Source organism: Notolepis coatsorum (genome assembly GCF_963971535.1).
Source record: "Notolepis coatsorum genome assembly, chromosome: 13".
NCBI lineage: Eukaryota > Metazoa > Chordata > Actinopteri > Aulopiformes > Paralepididae > Notolepis > Notolepis coatsorum.
Genome location: NC_140177.1, coordinates 7,724,726 through 7,740,884, shown reverse-complemented (window position 1 = coordinate 7,740,884; position 16,159 = coordinate 7,724,726). Strand labels below are relative to the sequence as shown.

Below are 16,159 nucleotides of genomic sequence, written 5' to 3'. Positions count from 1 at the left end.
ATAAAGTATGAAGAAAAACAAATGTAGTCATGGGTTTTATATGTGTTCATTGCATTATCATTTCATATATATATATACAACTTTGCTCATGAAATGAGAATGACTGCAGATGTACTTTGACACTAATGTCCAGCAATGAAGTCAAGGTCTTTCACAGCCTTCGAACAAATCAGTCAATCAAATCAGTGAAAGATGAGAGAGAGCAAGAGAGGAGAAAAGGGGAGTGTGAGAGAAAGAGAAAGCAAGAGAGGAGAGAATGAGAGTAAATGAGAGAGAGAGAGAAAGTGTGTGTGTGTGTGTGTGTGTGTGTGTCTTTGACAACATTGAAGAAATGTGTGTGTGAGAGAGAGAGAGAGAGAGAGAGAGAGAGAGAGAGAGAGAGAGAGAGAGAGAGAGAGAAATAAAGTGTTTTATTGAGTATGTTTACCATTTTCTCTATGTCTTTCTTTGTGCTTATGAGTTTTAGTGCGTTATAATTGACACTAATTACAGGTAGTTGATGACGATAGAAAGTCCTGAACTATGTAAAGAAAAACATCTTTCTATGAATCACAGTAAAATAGACACTGTCTCTTTAAAGCGACTCCTCCCCTGAACAGCTAGAACCAGGAAGCACCTCCCACCCACATGATCAGAGTTCACTCTATAACCAGGAAGCACACACGATCACTCTGCCTGAGAAAACAAAACTTAGGGTGTCGTTGTCTTTGTAGAATAAAATGGCGCAACAAGGAGTTGATATGTACCGGGACCCGGACCATGTTTCAGTAATGGAGGACCAGTTCTGCTGTTCTCTCTGTCTGGATCTACTGAAGGATCCGGTAACTATTCCCTGTGGACACAGCTACTGTATGGGCTGTATTACAGACTGCTGGGATCACGGTGATCAGACGGGGATCTACACATGTCCCCAGTGCAGGGAGACTTTTACTCCCAGGCCTGTTCTGAAGAAAAGCAACATGCTGGCTGAAGTGATAGAACAACTAATGAAGACAGGACTCCAAGCTGCTCCTCCTGATCACTGTTATGCTGGACCTGGAGACGTGGCCTGTGATGTCTGCACTGGGAGAAAGCAGAAAGCCCTCAAGTCCTGCCTGGTATGTCTGGCTTCTTACTGTGAAACTCACCTCCAGCCTCACTATCAATCTGATACCTTTAAGAAACACAAGCTGGTCAAAGCCTCCACACGGCTTCAGGAGAACATCTGCTCTCGTCATGACAGGATTCTGGATGTTTTCTGTCGTACTGATCAGCAGTGCATCTGTTATTTGTGTTCCATGGATGAACATAAAGGCCATGATACAGTCTCAGCTGCAGCAGAAAGGACGGAGAGACAGAAAGAGCTTGGCATGAGTCAGCAGAAAGTCCACCAGAGAGTCCAGGAGAGAGAAAAGCGACTCAAAGAGGCCAAACAGGCTGTTGATTCTCTCAATCGCTCTGCTGATAAAGCAGTGAAGGACAGTGGGAGAGTCTTTACTGAGCTGATACGCTCCTTGGAGACGAGGCGCTCTGAGCTGAAGAAGGTCATCAGAGCCCAACAGAGGACCACAGTGACTCAGGCTGAAGAAGTGCAGAAGAGACTGGAGCAGGAGATAGCGGACCTGAGGAGGAGAGCCACTGAGCTGGAGCAGCTCTCACACACAGAGGACCACATCCACTTTCTACAGAGTTACCCCCCCCTCTCCAGTCCCAGTGAGTCTACAGACTCACCCAGCATCAGTGTCCTTCCTCTCCTGTACTTTGCAGATGTGACTGAGGTTGTGTCTGAGCTGAGAGACAAACTAGAGGACGTTCTGAAAGAGCAGTGGCCCAGAATCTCAACAACAGTGAATGCAGTTATTAATGTTTTACTGCCACCAGAGCCCAAGACCAGAGCTGACTTCTTACAATATTCCTCTCAGATCACACTGGACCCAAACACAACACACACACGTCTGTCTTTGTCTGAGGGGAACAGAAAAGCAACACTGATGCAGCAAAAGCAGTCATATCCTAATCACCCAGAAAGATTTATGCGTCAGGTTCTGGGTAGAGAAGGTCTGACTGGACGCTGTTACTGGGAGGTGGAGTGGAGTGGTGGAGGGGTTTCTGTAGCAGCCTCCTACAAAGACATTAGTAGAACAGGCACGAGGGAGGACTGTGTATTTGGATTCAATTCTAAATCCTGGGCTTTATTGTGCAGACAAAGAGATTACAGCTTCCTCCACAAGAACAAGAGGATCACAGTACCGGGCCCCTGGTCCTCCAGAATAGGAGTGTACCTGGATCACAGGGCAGGTACTCTGTCCTTCTACAGCGTCTCTGACACCATGACCCTCCTGCACAGAGTCAACACCACATTCACTCAGCCTCTCTATCCTGGACTTGGGCTTTTTTTACGCTCTGGGGAGGCTGAGTTCTGTGAGCTGAAGTAGAGATCAGTGACATTCACAGCTCCTCTACCCAGGGTTTGGGATTTAAATTGATCTTGAAGATGCTGAGTTGTGAAAGATGAGGTAATTAGGAGTTACATTCACTCAGTCACTCTATCATTGTTCTGAGCGACACACACACACACACACACACACACACACACACACACACACACACACACACACACACACACACACACACACACACACACACACACTATGTTTTGCTTTGTTTCTAGTTTCTAGCCTACCGGGGTAAAGTTTGTTTGGTTGGATATTTGCATATTCACATATTTAATTCCTATCCTCAATACCTCTGTTCCTTTGCATGTGGGGAAGTAAAAATCTTTATTGTCATACTCAGGGTAGGTTGGACCACAATATGCAACCATTGTATTTGTATTTTATCACCTTTGGTTATTTTGGTCATTACTGTGGGATTTGGGTCTGTCCCTCCTCTCTCTGTTCCAGGGGGGGTTGGTAACAATGTGGGGGCCGGACCTCCATGGGGAGGTGGATTCAGCCTATAACCTTCTCCCTCACCTCTTATCTCTGGGCAGCCGGGACACTTCATACGGGACACTCTTCTATCTTCAAGGCCTTCGGTTGAACCCACAGCCAGGATGTGTGGGGCATGGGTCAGTCGTAAATGCAACTATTTAGTTTCAGAACAGACCCATCTGCGTTAGAGAGAGAGAGTTGTGTTCTTCTGGTGGCAGACTTTCAGGGAGACAGACCTAGACAGGAGCTGGTTTAGGAAGAATGACCATTCATTGAATATTGTGCATTTTGTCTTTTGTTCTTGTATTCTTACTAAATAAACGTGGACATCTAAACCCAGAAGGACCCGTGTGGATATTTGCTTGAAACTTGCCGTTTCACCGACTGAACCTCAATATAGAACTTTGAACAAAACGCAAAGGAATTGACTTGAACTCACTATTTCCATGTGCTACACGAGAAATGCAGTTAAAATCTAACATTTCCATTGTACAGTGATACAGGTATAAAGACAGTATGGTAGTAAGTCATACTGGCCAGCAGCGTAACTAGTAAGAGTAGGTAAGGGATATGTACAGATATATATATATATATATATACAGATATGTAAAGAAGACTTTTGTCTAGTTTACATCAGGGTCCTCCATTTTCAATCCATTCCATTTATGACATACAAGACATACAAATATACAGTAGTGTAAGAAAAAGAGATCATAGAAAAATATATACATCCGAAGAGGAAGAAACTACATTGGAGGGGGTTGAGTAGGCATATAGTCTGTTGTACTCCAATATTGTACAAATGTAAACAAAACCAAAAAAATTTACATTTACAGCCAAGAATACAAATACAATGACCTATTGTCTACTATGTCTAGTGTTAATCCTTGTATCGAGAGCTCAGTCAATCAACTACAGAATGAAAATGTATCTCCATTCATAGGCTTCTTCTTATTTTTGGTGGTGGGCCATGTGTTTACATTTGGATCACTGATTGCTAGTGTCGGCCAATAACGAATGAACAAATTATTTTGAATGAATACACTTTAAATTAAATTCTGTGTGTACCGATCAGTCTGAGTTCCCTGAAATGAGCCGTGCTGCCTGTTATTATCCTCATGACTTCCCTCTCCTCAGCCCACTCACTCAGGTCCAGTCATAAGTGTTGAATGGAGGGAGGTAGTCATGTCTGGCTGCTATGCCATTGAGACAAACTGAAGCCAAGGCTTCACTACATTGGATTCAGGAGTAAAAGTACACATTCTACATGACGTTTGTGTATTCCAGTGCTTGGGAGCATTCAAGCCTTGATCCATTGACCTCTACAGGTTATGTTAAAGTGGGATGTGGTCCAGTTATGCTGCTCTGATTAAAGGTTATGTTAAAGTGGTATGTGGTCCAGTCATGCTGCTCTGATTAAAGTTAGTTACCGAACATAAAAGTAAGTTACCGAACATATATCGATCAGGTAGGAATATCCTTTATTGATCAGGTTAGTAGATATTGTATCGATCAGGTATTACAGATCATATCCGCATGAAATAAACTGTTTATACTCTGCTCCTGTGTTGTAACCCAACCCCCTCCAATGTACAGTAAATTACCAAGTATGGTTTTGTCAATATTCCAATGTACAGTTTTGCTTGTACAGTTGTACAGTGTCCCCCACCCACCCACCCCTCCTACCCGACCCCCCCCCCCCCCCCCCCAACCACCTCCAATGTACAGTCCCCCCCCCACCTACCCAACCTCCTCCAATGTACAGTTTCTACGTCAAATGTATATACTCTCTTTTCTGGACTCTTTTTGTATCACAAACAATACTGTATTTGCAAATCTGGTATGTCATAAATGTATAGAATGATGTAGCAGTACTGTCTATCTGTATGTCGTGTATGTCATATATGTTATGATGAATTGAAAATGGGGGACCCTGATGTAAACAAGACGACAGTCTTTTTCTGGTCTGCATCCCCTTAACAATTGTATATATTGAGCTGTACTGTATTGTACCCATTCTGCAATCTGTTAAATAAAGTTTTCAATCAATCAATCAATTTATTTATCCTTTATTTATCCAGGAATGTCCCATTGAGATACAAGATCTCTTCTTCCAGGGAGTCCTGTCAATCAGACAGCGTTTGCTCTGTACCTACCTGTATTCCAATAATGGATTTGTCCATACCTGAGATCCATAGATGTCCCTAGATGAGAGGTTAATGGTGTTACCCAGTGTCTCAAAATACTGAGGATAAGGTGTAACAAATACAAACATAGTTCAGTTATTGGGTTGTAATGCTAAAATGCATTTCAAATCTAATGGCATTACATAACTATTTACAGCTTTTAGGTAACACAAGTGTTATTGATCTAAGCGATGGTTATTTCAACATGTAAATGCAATAATAAACTGCAGAAGAAATCAGTCGACAGTGTTTTTAGCTATTTGTAAAAAAAAAAATATTTCCATTGCCGAGAACCAGTCCCATGGCCAAATGATGGTTGAAGGCGTTATCTAGAAGAAAGCACAAACATAATTTCTGTTAGGCCAGTACAGCTCTTGCATTAATCTCTTCAAATAAGGGACAATAATAGGACAAGTAATATTTATGTTGCACACAAGAAATTGGCCGCTCATCACCACAGATCAAACTGAGGTTGAGAAAGGGCAGGGACATCTCCACATTCTTAAAAGGTTATCATAAATCTGAAGTGGACCCAACACACAACTTGGCACGCATAACAACATGGCCTAAGCTGATATTCAAACCTATGATTGTGAAGGAAGTAGGCAAAAGCACTACCTACCAAATGGTCCAAAATGGTCTCCCTTCCTTCTTCATTTGTTTGTTTATCCTCCGGTCAAATTCCTCCACCTCACTGAAACAATACAAAAGGACAACATAATAAATTTTATTTATATAGCACTTTATTAGAAGTCATCTCGAATTGCGTCACAAAAGATACATGCATAATATAATAATGAATACAATACATACACAATTATATAATTATTATTAGTAATAAATAGAAAAATACAAAATTATCATAGAATTAGCAGTAAGATAATGTACCACCAAGTTAAAAACCAAAACATATCACTGTTGGGTAAACAGAAATATTGTATTGCAATGTGTGAAAAATGTACGTTCTCGATTCTTACCTGCGATCGTAAACGGGACCAGAGAGGAAGACCTGTTCTGCTTCCTGCAGTGAGACCGTCTTCAGAACAGCCAGCGCCTGTATGATGGACTACCAAAAGAAAAAGGATACGTTTAGAAAAACAAATATAATTAAAATATAATGTTATACCTGTGTAGGACAGCAAGTTATTATACACAGGTCTGTACACAAGTAGCACCATGGTAGGTGTATGTTCAGGAAATACTACAATGTATTCTTAGGATAGTGCAGGAGCAGGAACACACACAAAAACAACAATGAAATAGTTAGGCCTACCTCCGGGAATAGCACCTTGAGGATGAAGTTCACCTCATCCATGAAGCTCGGTTGTGGTCGAGGTGCTTTCTGCAGGACCGTCTTAAGGGGAGGGGAGGGGATATTTTGGGATATTTTGGTTAATTAAGATTTGTGATAATTAATCACCAACTAACCATGTAGCAACCAGTAGTAATCACCAATAATCCCCTTAGAAACCACACAGGCTCTGCCACACCTAAACGTAATCTCACAAATTGCAAAAACACTTCTCAAGAACAGATAATCACCCAGACACAAACACCATGCTACATATGCATTACTGACATAGAAAATCTAACAAAAAGACATAAACAGTCACTTTGCACATGGTGTCCAGTTGTATGCGTTTAGCATTTAGATTATTAGTGTCATGGTTCCTGCCAGGCAGCGCTTCCTCCCTCTCTCTCGATCTCTCTATATCCAAACACAACCGTGATAATTAGATAATTTAGGATTAGATTTAGACTATAGATTATATATTCCAACTATATTTATTGTAGGGCAAAATAACTGATATACATACTATATTTATTGTAGGGCAAAATAACTGATATACATACCCTCATCTCGCACCTTGTTGCTCATATGCACATGTCCAGAGTTAATAATATTGTATATTGTTTACACTGCCTTTTTATTCTATTTTTACTTCTCCACTGTACTATAATTATGTGACCTGTACCTCTATGTCTTCTACTACCTGTACCTCCCCTCCCCATGCTGTACTATAATTATGTGACCTGTATACCTCTATGTCTTCTACTACCTGTACCTCCCCTCCCCATGCTGTACTATAATTATGTGACCTGTACCTCTATGTCTTCTACTACCTGTACCTCCCCTCCCCCTCCCCATGCTGTACTATAATTATGTGACCTGTACCTCTATGTCTTCTACTACCTGTACCTCCCCTCCCCCGTCCCCATGCTGCTGAATTTATCTTATCTTATGAATACAAGGTAATAATAAGGCTTACCTTGTAATTGCATTTCTCCATCTTTGTTGCTAACTAACTGCATCTGCTTTTGACGTTCAATTAACGTTCGCTAACGTAGAGATACGTCAGACGTACTTCGAGGTACGTCAGACGTACTTAGAGATACTTCCGTACTTTCCGCCAATCAGCGCGTGTTCTGTCAGCGGCAGAAATGTAGTGTGGCTGGCGGAAGTTGCCCGTGAGCGAACAATCTCCGGGGATGCAGCTGGACCCTATTGAAAAAAAGAGTTCTAAACAAAAACATGTAGCCCATTTATCTAAGAATACTGGTGTTGTACATCATTTATGTCACAAGGGGGCAGACTTAACCTTTATAAGAGCCATAGGCCTTGGCTCAATCTCTCCTATTGGCTCTGAAGTGTCATCACATTTCCTTCGATCAGTCTGAGCACTTTGCCCAATGAAGGGTAATGTTGGGGGTTGGAAGTGATATCTTTGGTGTGTGTGTTTAGGTTAGAGCTAGGTAAGTCATCGCTTTAATAACCTCTGTCAATGAGTGAAGGGGAAAGCCAGGACATTATGGTCATATAGCCAGTGATATGACATGCCCATGAAAATGTGGGTATTGTATACTGTATATGTGTGTATTTTTAAAGCGCTTTACAATTTGTTCCTCACATTTTACCCATTCACTCACACATTTACACACCGATGGTGGAGGAGCGGGGATCGAACCATGAACCTCCGGATTACCAGACGACTGCTCTACCTCCTGAACCACTGTCGCCCCCATGTGTATGTGTGTGTGTGTGTGTGTGTGTCTGTGCACACACGTGGAGAATAGGTTGAAACAAAGATTAAAGCTGAGGCTGATAGTTACCCCTTTCACTACCACAATACAGAAGGTTAACCCTTTACTATCACACTACAGACGGTCTGTAGTGTGATAGTAAAGGGTTGACCTTCTGTAGTGTGGTAGTGAAAGGGTTAACCCTTTGTCGTGTGGCAGTGAAAGGGTTAACCTTCTGTATTGTCACAGTGAAAGGGTTAACCTTCTGTATTGTCGCAGTGAAAGGGTTAACCTTCTGTAGTGTGGTAGTGAAAGGGTTACAGTACAGCGTTACAGCGTTACAGCAGAGACAGCTTGGTCAGCTGAGACGCTGAGGCCTGAACAGAACACCTCCCCTCCCCCGTCTCCGTGTGCCAGTCCTATGTGCCCGTGGAAGTGAACTAAACAGAGTGACCTTCACCTTTGTCCAGAGGGAGAGAGGGAGTCATGTGTACATCTTGGAGAGATGGACATTGCGCTGAGGGTGTGTAAATAGACAAATACACACATGGAGTAGAATGTAATAGCAATGTCACCGTAACGTTACCCAAACCCTGCAGAAATGACAGTAGGTACGGCTGGTATATTTCAGCTTTATCTGTTGAAGAGTATACTATGTCTGAAGACAGATTGTCACGTTTGGAGAGAATCAACAGGAACACTGCTGTTTTCTCCCACATGTATGAATGTGGGACATGACTTACGTGTATTGATAAGGGCCGTGAAAATACCTGTCAGGGTAAGAGACCTGCCACTTAAGGATAGCAGTCATAAACTATAGTCATAAACTATATGAGAAGGGGAAGAGACATGAAATTGGCTATTACAGCACATACGTGATTTTATTTTATTTTATTTTATTGATGGATTAAAAACACACAACAAGGATCCAAAGGATAACATGAGAAAGAGTAAAACCCTTATTTCCGTCATGGTCCCAGGGCTGTTAGGCCACAACAAAAAAACACGACAATAACACAACACTCATACATTTAAAACATTAAAAGACTAACCTATCGCTAAAATTGTATACCCCACAATAACTAAAAACTGATTGGAAACCCATTCCAACTATAGGGGGCTATTCTTCTATTCTGTCCATGAGCCACTTCCTGACGCTTCTCTTGAAGCTCTGGAGGCTAAAGCTCTGCTTGATGGGGAGAGGCAGCTTGTTCCAATCCTGGGCTCCAGAGAAAGTAAGGGAGCATTGGCCCAGTTTGGATCGGAAAGAAGCAGGCTTCAGGTTTGCTATGCTTGCTCTAGTTCTGTGGTTGTGGGATTCGTTGACCGGGGTGAAGTAGTTTTGGAGGTATCTAGGGGACCTTTGGTTTATAATATTGTGCACTATGTTCAGTCTGAGCTGGGTAACTCTGGCCTCCACAGGAAGCCAGTTTAGCTCCTGGAAGTGACTCCTCCCTATGTGGGTGCGAGGGCCAAGACCCATTACCACCCTTACTAGCTTATTTTGGGAAACCTGAAGCTTCTTTTTTATGTTCACTGTCAGGCCCTCGAACCACGATACGCTACCATAGTCAAAGTGGCAGAGTACTAGGCTATTTGCTAATAGCCTGAGGCTATCTCTGCCAAGGAGGTTAGCTTTCCTAGCTAGGTACCTGTTGTGGGCGTTGACTTTGCCCAGTACTTGGGAGGCCATAGCCTCCCCATCTAGGCTCCCGTCTATCATACAGCCTAGATACTTCGCTTTTTTTTGCTGTTTTAGGGTTACAGCTCCTAGCTGGATATTAAACTCCCATGCTTTCCTGAGCTTGGGCTTGGAGGCTAATAGTACTGCCTCTGTTTTACCTAGGTGAAGAGAAAGCCTGTTGTCCGAAAGCCACCTGCTGACCCCTGCAAGTTCTTCACCTAGCATCTGTTCTAGTGTATTCTGATCCTTGTGTGAGACTAGCAGGGCTGAGTCATCTGCAAATAAAAACAAGTTACATGAGCATGCTGCTGACATGTCATTTATGTACAGTAAAAAAAGGAGAGGTCCTAGCACGCTTCCTTGTGGGACCCCACATACAATGGGCTTGGCCTCTGACATAGTGCCACTGACCTCAACCCGCTGCACCCTATCAGCAAGGTAGGAAGAGAACCATCTGACCACTGTCTCAGACATACCCAAGGCCTTAAGCTTGGAGAGCAGTATGTCATGGTTCACTGTGTCGAAAGCCTTCTGTAGGTCTAGAAGAACTAGCCCACACAGCTTACCTGAATCTATCTCCCTCCTGATACTGTCTGTAAGATAAAGATGTGTGTAATGACCAAGTACGATGAAGTGAGTTTTTCCCAATAAACTCTCTGTATATGAAAGATAGCAGCAAAATAAATGAGTGGATTTGATCAAATCTAAAAAAATGCATTAAAAAAAAAACAGATATTAAACACTCATATTATACTCTGAAAAATATAAAGCATAAAGGAGATACGTGGTTCAAGGACTGACTCACAAATACTTCCCAGTTGCAGTGAGACACTTGTGGTCTCCATGGTGACAGTGGGACAGGCTCCCTGTCTGGATGAAACTCCTGGGGCAGATCCGGGGGAAAGTGTCAACAGTGTCCTCTGTGGTTGAATCACTGCGTCGTACAATCAGTACAACCGTTTTCAAAAGTGGGCTCCCTACTAAGATAAGATCAGAGATTCCTTTATTGATCCCCTTGTTCAGGCATCATAGCAGCAGGGGGGGGGGTACAGGCACATGGTCGTAGTAGAAGACATGACACAGGTAATAAAATGATAGTACAGTAGAAAAGTACAAACAGGCAGTGTAAACAATATAACCCAAGACCCCTACGCTCTGCATCTTCTGGCCATCTCAGACCCGCTCCTATCCCAGCTCCGGGAGGGTCATCAAGGAGAAGCCGCCTATTCTCAGTCCTCGCCCCACAATGGTGGAATGAACTACCCACCCCAGTTAGGACAGCCGAAACACGTCCAATCTTTCGCCGTCGACTAAAGACGCACTTCTTCAACCATTATCTGAAATAAAATAAAAAAGATATCTAACCCTAACTAACCTTACTGTCATGCACTTGTCCTAATAAACGAACCTACACTGTTAACATTGTTACTCAGCTGATAGAGTTGTGCCCTTCCTTCCTGATGACTTATTGTCGTACAGAACTTGTAAGTCGCTTTGGATAAAAGCGTTTCAGCTAAATGACTAAATGTAAATGTAAAAATGTAAATAACAGTATAATTAACTCTGAGTATACTCATATGAGCAAGTAGGCCGTGTGATCGAGGTGCAGGTGAGGGTCTGTCTGCCCCGTCAGTTATATTATGCATTACAATAAAAATGCTTACAATAGACACTAGAATCTAAATATATACTCTACAGTATACACAGGTGCAGTATGCATAAGGTACTGTACGTGTGGCGTGATATACGTCACATGTTCTATACGCTGTGGTCCGTTTAGGTGGGAGTCAGACACACTCTGTGATCAGACGGTCCTGGTAGTTCTGGAGTTCTGCTGCCGTTAGCGCTCCCTAACCCCCCCCCCCCCCCCCCCCCACTGTGAGGACGATGCTAACAGGCCCCCACCTCCCTGCCCCCCCCCCCCCCCCCCCCCCCCACTGTGAGGACGGTGCTAACAGGCCCCACCTCCCTGCCCCCCCCCCCCCCCCCCCCACTGTGAGGACGATGCTAACAGGCCCCCTGAGATTGTGCTCCGTACAGTAAAAAGTTAAAAAAATAAAGGCCAAACGCATTTGTATATAAAAACATAGAACATAGTTTAACATCTGTGCTTCCACAGAGATCAGTTTATAAAGAGACACACATGTGTACACACAAGCGTCTGACCAGAAAGTGACCCAGAGCTTTTGGTCGGACACACATTAAATACATCATTGAAATGACGTACATTAGACACCAGATATGACAGAAAGGTAAACGAGAATTATGCCCCAGTTAGAATGAATAACAAGATGGGCTCAAGAGCCTTTGTTATGTCTTAACTGGAGAGAAGGCCATGGTCACATGTCCTCAACTTGGTTCGTTGTTAAAGAGACACACAGACTGTAGCCTATAGTGTCTGAGCTCAGTTCACTGGTTGATCATATTAACTAGTCAAAGCTGAACAGAGATTTAACACAGATGGACATAGATAACCTTTCCGTCACATTGTACCTATTTACTAATCTAAATGTGGTAACATCAAGTTATTATCTAGATATCCTATTAACAACTGTAATCATGGTTTTTTTTTTTGTTCATTGCATTATCATTTCATATATATATATATAACTTTGCTCATGAAATGAGAATTACTGCAGATGTACTTTGACACTAATGCCCAGCAATGAAGTCAGGTTCTTTCACCAGCCTTCAAACAAATCAGTCAATCAAATCAGTGAAAGATGAGAGAGAGAGAGAGAGGGAGAGAGAGAGAGGGGGGAGAAAGAGGGCGTGTGAGAGAAAGAGAAAGCAAGAGAGGAGAGAATGAGAGTAAATGAGAGAGAGAGAGAGAAAGTGTGTGTGTGTGTGTGTCTTTCACAACATTGAAGAAATGTGTGTGAGAGAGAGAGAGAAATAAAGTGTTTTATTCAGTATGTTTACCATTTTCTCTATGTCTCTCTTTGTGCTTATGAGTTTTAGTGGGGTTTCCTTGACAAAGTAAGCTAATTAGAGGTAGTTGATGACGATAGTCCTGAACTATGTAAAAAAAAAAACATCTTCTAATGATTCACAGTAAAATAGACACTGTCTCTTTAAAGCGACTCCTCCCCTGAACAGCTAGAACCAGGAAGCACCTCCCACCCCGTGACGGGTTCAGAGTTCACTCTACAGCCAGGAAGCACCGCCCACTCTCACCAAACACACGATCACTCTTCCTGAGAAAACAAAACTTAAGAGTGACGTTGTCTTTGTAGAATAAAATGGCGCAGCAAGGAGTTGATATGTACCGGGACCCGGACCATGTTTCAGTAATGGAGGACCAGTTCTGCTGTTCTCTCTGTCTGGATCTACTGAAGGATCCGGTAACTATTCCCTGTGGACACAGCTACTGTATGGGCTGTATTACAGACTGCTGGGATCACAGTGATCAGACGGGGATCTACAAATGTCCCCAGTGCAGGGAGACTTTTACTCCGAGGCCTGTTATGAAAAAAAACAATATAATGGCTGAAATGATAGAAGAACTAGTGAAGACAGGACTCCAAGCTGCTCCTCCTGATCACTGTTATGCTGGACCTGGAGACGTGGCCTGTGATGTCTGCACTGGGAGAAAGCAGAAAGCCCTCAAGTCCTGCCTGGTATGTCTGGCTTCTTACTGTGAAACTCACCTCCAGCCTCACTATCAATCTGATACCTTTAAGAAACACAAGCTGGTCAAAGCCTCCACACGGCTTCAGGAGAACATCTGCTCTCGTCATGACAGGATTCTGGATGTTTTCTGTCGTACTGATCAGCAGTGTATCTGTAATTTGTGTTCCATGTATGAACATAAAGGCCATGATACAGTCTCAGCTGCAGCAGAAAGGACGGAGAGACAGAAAGAGCTTGGCACGAGTCAGCAGAAAGTCCACCAGAGAGTCCAGGAGAGACAGAAGCGACTCAAAGAGGCCAAACAGGCTGTTGATTCTCTCAATCGCTCTGCTGATAAAGCAGTGAAGGACAGTGGGAGAGTCTTTACTGAGCTGATACGCTCCTTGGAGACGAGGCGCTCTGAGCTGAAGAAGGTCATCAGAGCCCAACAGAGGACCACAGTGACTCAGGCTGAAGAAGTGCAGAAGAGACTGGAGCAGGAGATAGCAGACCTGAGGAGGAGAGCCACTGAGCTGGAGCAGCTCTCACACACAGAGGACCACATCCACTTTCTACAGAGTTACCCCCCCCTCTCCAGTCCCAGTGAGTCTACAGACCCACCCAGCATCAGTGTCCTTCTTCCTCTCCTGTACTTTGCAGATGTGACTGAGGTCGTGTCTGAGCTGAGAGACAAACTAGAGGACGTTCTGAAAGAGCAGTGGCCCAGAATCTCAACAACAGTGAATGCAGTTATTAATGTTTTACTGCCACCAGAGCCCAAGACCAGAGCTGACTTCTTACAATATTCCTCTCAGATCACACTGGACCCAAACACAGCAAACAGAAAAATGTCTTTGTCTGAGGGGAACAGAGAAGCAACACGGATGCAGCAAGAGCAGTCATATCCTAATCACCCAGAAAGATTTATTGAATGGTGTCAGGTTCTGGGTAGAGAAGGTCTGACTGGACGCTGTTACTGGGAGGTGGAGTGGAGTGAAGGGGTTTCTGTAGCAGCCTCCTACAAAGACATTAGTAGAACAGGCAGCGGGGAGGACTGTGTATTTGGATTAAATTCTAAATCCTGGGCATTAGAGTGCACACAAAGTGATTACAGCTTCAGACACAATAACAAGGCCATAACAGTACCGGGCCCCTGGTCCTCCAGAATAGGAGTGTACCTGGATCACAGGGCAGGTACTCTGTCCTTCTACAGCGTCTCTGACACCATGACCCTCCTGCACAGAGTCAACACCACATTCACTCAGCCTCTCTATCCTGGACTTGGGCTTTATTACTCTGGGGAGGCTGAGTTCTGTGAGCTGAAATTGATCTTGAAGATGCTGAGTTGTGAAAGATGAGGTAATTAGGAGTTACATTCACTCAGTCACTATCATTGTTCTGAGCGACACACACGCACACACACACACACGCACTCACTATGTTTAGCTTTGTTTCTAGTTTCTAGCCTACCGGGGTAAAGTTTGTTTGATTAGATATTTGCATATTCACATTTAATTCCTATCTTCACCTCTGTTCCTTTGCATGTGGGGACAAATCTTTATTTTCATACTCAGGGTAGGTTGGACCACAATATGCAACCATTTTATTTGTATTTTATCACCTTTGGTTATTTTGGTCATTACTGTGGGATTTGGGTCTGTCTCTCCTCTCTCTGTTCCAGGGGGGGTTGGTAACAATGTGGGGGCCGGACCTCCATGGGGAGGTGGATTCAGCCTATAACCTTCTCCCTCACCTCTTATCTCTGGGCAGCCGGGACACTTCATACGGGACACTCTTCTATCTTCAAGGCCTTCGGTTGAACCCACAGCCAGGATGTGTGGGGCATGGGTCAGTCGTAAATGCAACTATTTAGTTTCAGAACAGACCCACCTGCGTTAGAGAGAGAGAGAGAGAGAGAGAGAGAGAGAGAGAGAGAGAGAGAGAGAGAGAGTTGTTCTTCTGGTGGCAGACTTTCAGGGAGACAGACCTAGACAGGAGCTGGTTTAGGAAGAATGACCATTCATTGAATATTGTGCATTTTGTCTTTTGTTCTTGTATTCTCACTAAATAAACGTGGACATCTAAACCCAGAAGGACCCGTGTGGATAATTGCTTGAAACTTGCCGTTTCACCGACTGAACCTCAATATAGAACTTTGAACAAAACGCAAAGGAATTGACTTGAACTCACTATTTCCATGTGCTACACGAGAAATGCAGTTAAAATCTAACATTTCCATTGTACAGTGATACAGGTATAAAGACAGTATGGTAGTAAGTCATACTGGCCAGCAGCGTAACTATTAAGAGTAGGTAAGGGATATGTACAGATATATATATAGTACAGTACAGCTCAATACATACAATTGTTAAGAGGATGCAGACCTGAGAAAGTCTTTCGTCTAGTTTACATCAGGGTCCTCCATTTTCAATTCATTAAGACATTTATGACATACAAGACATACAAATATACAGTAGTGTAAGAAAAAGAGATCATAAAAAAAAAAAATACATCCGAAGAGGAAGAAACTACATTGGAGGGGGTTGAGTAGGTATATAGTCTGTTGTACTCCAATGTTGTGCAAATGTAAACAAAACCAAAAAAATTTACATTTACAGCCAAGAATACAAATACAATGACCTATTGTCTACTATGTCTAGTGTTAATTCTTGTATCGAGAGCTCAGTCAATCAACTACAGAATGAAAATGTATCTCCATTCTTAGGCTTCTTCTTATTTTTGGT

General features: G+C 43.1%; 1 protein-coding gene across 1 annotated transcript; it reads left to right on the top strand.

Annotated features, from left to right (window-relative positions):
- The first annotated feature begins 736 nt into the window (after positions 1–736).
- LOC311238879 (uncharacterized protein) lies at positions 737–15,435 on the top strand. Its single transcript, XM_084327078.1, has 2 exons — positions 737–2,411; positions 13,040–15,435. The coding sequence occupies exons 1-2, from the start codon at positions 741–743 to the stop codon at positions 14,771–14,773; spliced, it is 3,405 nt and encodes a 1,134-aa protein (XP_084183204.1). The 5' UTR covers positions 737–740; the 3' UTR covers positions 14,774–15,435.
- Positions 15,436–16,159: the final 724 nt, after the last annotated feature.